General features: G+C 42.7%; 1 protein-coding gene across 1 annotated transcript; it reads right to left on the bottom strand.

Moving 5' to 3' along the window:
- Positions 1–469: 469 nt before the first annotated feature.
- Positions 470–1,772, bottom strand: F4813DRAFT_352970 (uncharacterized protein). Its single transcript, XM_049242567.1, has 2 exons — positions 1,750–1,772; positions 470–1,700 (listed from the first exon to the last, which is right to left on the bottom strand). Exon 2 carries the CDS (start codon positions 1,605–1,607, stop codon positions 1,080–1,082), a length of 528 nt encoding a protein of 175 aa, XP_049101395.1. The 5' UTR covers positions 1,608–1,700; positions 1,750–1,772; the 3' UTR covers positions 470–1,079.
- Positions 1,773–2,911: the final 1,139 nt, after the last annotated feature.

Raw genomic sequence — 2,911 nt, 5'->3', positions numbered from 1 at the left:
GTATGTACGACCATAAATAATATTTATACTAAGAATATGATTATATGATCAGGGTCAAGATCACCTGATACACTAGTACCAGTTCAATAATTATAAACTAATAATTTTTTTATAATATTTTTAAATCGATATAAAAGAAATATATAGCTAATACGGTTTAACGTAACAACTTAATTGGTTAAATTTTTTTTTTAATATTTTGATAGTTTTTAACATTTCTTTAAATAGTCGTTTTATATTTTATAGCTTAATATTTGGTTCGTAAAATAGTATTATAATATAAAATATTTTTTAAACGCTTACCGTAAAGATATGCCGTTAAAAACGTCGTTTATTACTGCAGCGTAATATAATTAAGCTAAGAAAATAGGCATTTTAAAATCGTAAAAAAATAAGGATTTAAATAATAAATTTTATTTTTTAATTAACTAAAAATTAATAAAATTATATAATAATTTATATATAAATCTTATTACAAACGCGTTGCGTTTTTGAGGTGGCCCCCACTAGGGTGGCCCCTGTAAGGGTGCTTTGACTTATTGGAAAATCCGCCTCACTTCTATATCCAGCTTACCACTCGATACCCTACCATAGGGGTCTTTGCCGGCGGAAACAGTTGAGCAATTAATGATCGAGGAGACTAAGTTCCTGAAAGATAACGTAATATACATGACAGGTCCGTCAAGAGATGGCCACGACCAACTAGGCGCTCGATATTCGGCCGGCCGGCCTACGGACAGTCCCCAAGTGTTTCCCCGTTAGCGGCGTGATCTTCGCATCCCTTCGATCCTCTATCTCTTCGTAGGGATGCATCCGCCAACATAGATTTTCCATGAATTGTTTCTGCCATAAGCACGCGTAGTAGCAATCCCGTGTCTCTTCTGCCACTGCTCTCGCCACACCAGCCAACGCAGTGAGCTTATCGCGCTACACAGTCAAATTGCGCATCGTATAGTTCTCGACCAAGGAGAGCCATCCCCTTGCCACTTAATTCCAGGGTACTTCCCCCCAGCCTCTTGGCCGACGATAAAAGAGATTCCGGATGCTTGAGAAAGCCCGTGCTGCTTATGGGATATACGCTACGTGTCCAGGAGGCGTTTCATCCCAAAGTAAATATCACCAAACGTGAACCCATCTTCGGAGTAAATGCAAGCCTCGCACTCAAAATACATCGGATCACGGGCGTAGTGGATAAGACGCCGAGAAAGCAGACGTTCCTGCAGAGTCCATGCCCGCGAGCTGAGAGCTTCGTCAGCGGTCGGGTCGTATCGCTTGCCGAACGACCCCATCTCCGTTCTTTGAGGGAAGTGGAAGCTAGATCCCAGAAACCACTCCTCGAACAGATGAATCAAGTTCTTTTTCCCGGGCTGAGAAGTGTGTTCGTATACTAGCTCGTGGCTCCTCAGCTCCGTCGCTTCTCTTGGAGTGCCATGCCCGAGAGATAGGTTTGCAGGAGTGGCATACGAATCCTTCTCACGTTTTGGAAAACAACCGGAATAACTGTCTTTTGAAGCAGCCGCTGATATCGTTAGATGGGAATTGAGATAGACTTGGCTTATCGCGGACGTCCGCAGAAGGGGTGATTTAATTCGCAGTCTTCCATCCATTTCTTAAGACGGCTAATCGCGATATCCGAGTCAGATTCTACCTCAAGTAGGCGGCCCGGTATTGTGTTGAACATGTTATCTTTAAGGGGCCAACTCGTTAATTCTTAGCCTTGACTGGGGATCTACCTAGGCATCTACTTACCATCGCTGGTACAGATCCCAATAGAGCTTCCACGCAGGCTAACTTGGTCACGTCTGTTATTGAAAGCATTGGATTAGCTTTGAGTCTTTCCAGACCGAGCTCCTACTTCCATAAGTCACAGATGGGTCGTATCGCCAGTGCCACCCGGCTCGCGCTTAGCCCACCAACTACCATAAAGCCACACAGGTAAATCGGCCGAATCCTCTTCATCAATATTCAATGATTCAAGGTTTATAGTATCGTCGTCTACATGATTATCGTCTGTTTTGATATTGCCTGTTGCCGCCAAAACTACTCTCTCAAGGCCATTATTACCATCCGTCGACGTAGCGGGCATGCATGGTCCAGACTCCTTCACGTATGTGATTTTGCGACGTTGGAGCCTTCATGGTAATTTATGGCGTTAAATTGTCTCCAGTAGCCCAATCCATTTCTTCTACTCCGTGAGTCTTGATAGCCAGATATCGCAGCGCGAAGTACCATGGAACATAGTCGACACGATTCCACTGATGCCTCTAAGGAGCGACGTGATGCATGGTGTGGTGTCGCGAACACGTCTTCAGGCTGGGTTTCGAACCGTAGTATCTTTTCATATACTGAACAAGTCTTATGAGAAGCTCTAGGACCTTTAGAAGTCATTATTCAATCCTGCCCAGTTAGATAGCTTCAATTTCCTTCTGCTGATATAACTTTGCCCTCGCATTCTACGATCGAGACATATGGAAAACATCGGACTGGTATATCAAAAAATGTGAATAAGTAAATCGTTACTAGAAATGAAATTGAAAAAATAACTTGTTATTTTACATATACACGGCCAGCGCATTCTAGTCTTACATTACTTATACGATAGCACGAGAATTGAATTAATTTGTCACCCCTCTGCGGCTGAGCCGCCTTCTACCCAACTTTGTCTTAGCATCAAGGGGCTCAGCTATACAAAAGACCAGGGACATAGTAGGTTGTTGGATGAAGCTGACAGTTGACCCATGTCACCTAATAAGCACTGCCTAGCACCAAGTTTTGAGTAATAACAAATAACAGTTTAGGGATAATGCGCAATAGTAAATTCTAACGTTACAATGACATAAGGCCTGTCTATACTACATCTCTATAGGAGCCCTCACAATACTATAAACACAACGGGGCTACTAGTGTTTAA

The sequence above is a fragment of the Daldinia decipiens genome, assembly GCF_022478715.1.
Source record: "Daldinia decipiens strain CBS 113046 unplaced genomic scaffold F4813scaffold_9, whole genome shotgun sequence".
In the NCBI taxonomy this organism is placed as follows: Eukaryota; Fungi; Ascomycota; class Sordariomycetes; order Xylariales; family Hypoxylaceae; genus Daldinia; species Daldinia decipiens.
This window is presented reverse-complemented; position numbering and strand designations above follow the sequence as displayed.

Coding starts and splice junctions, on each gene's coding strand:
- F4813DRAFT_352970 (XM_049242567.1), bottom strand. CDS start 1,607: ATGGATGGAAGACTGCGAATTAAATCACCCCTTCTGCGGACGTCCGCG.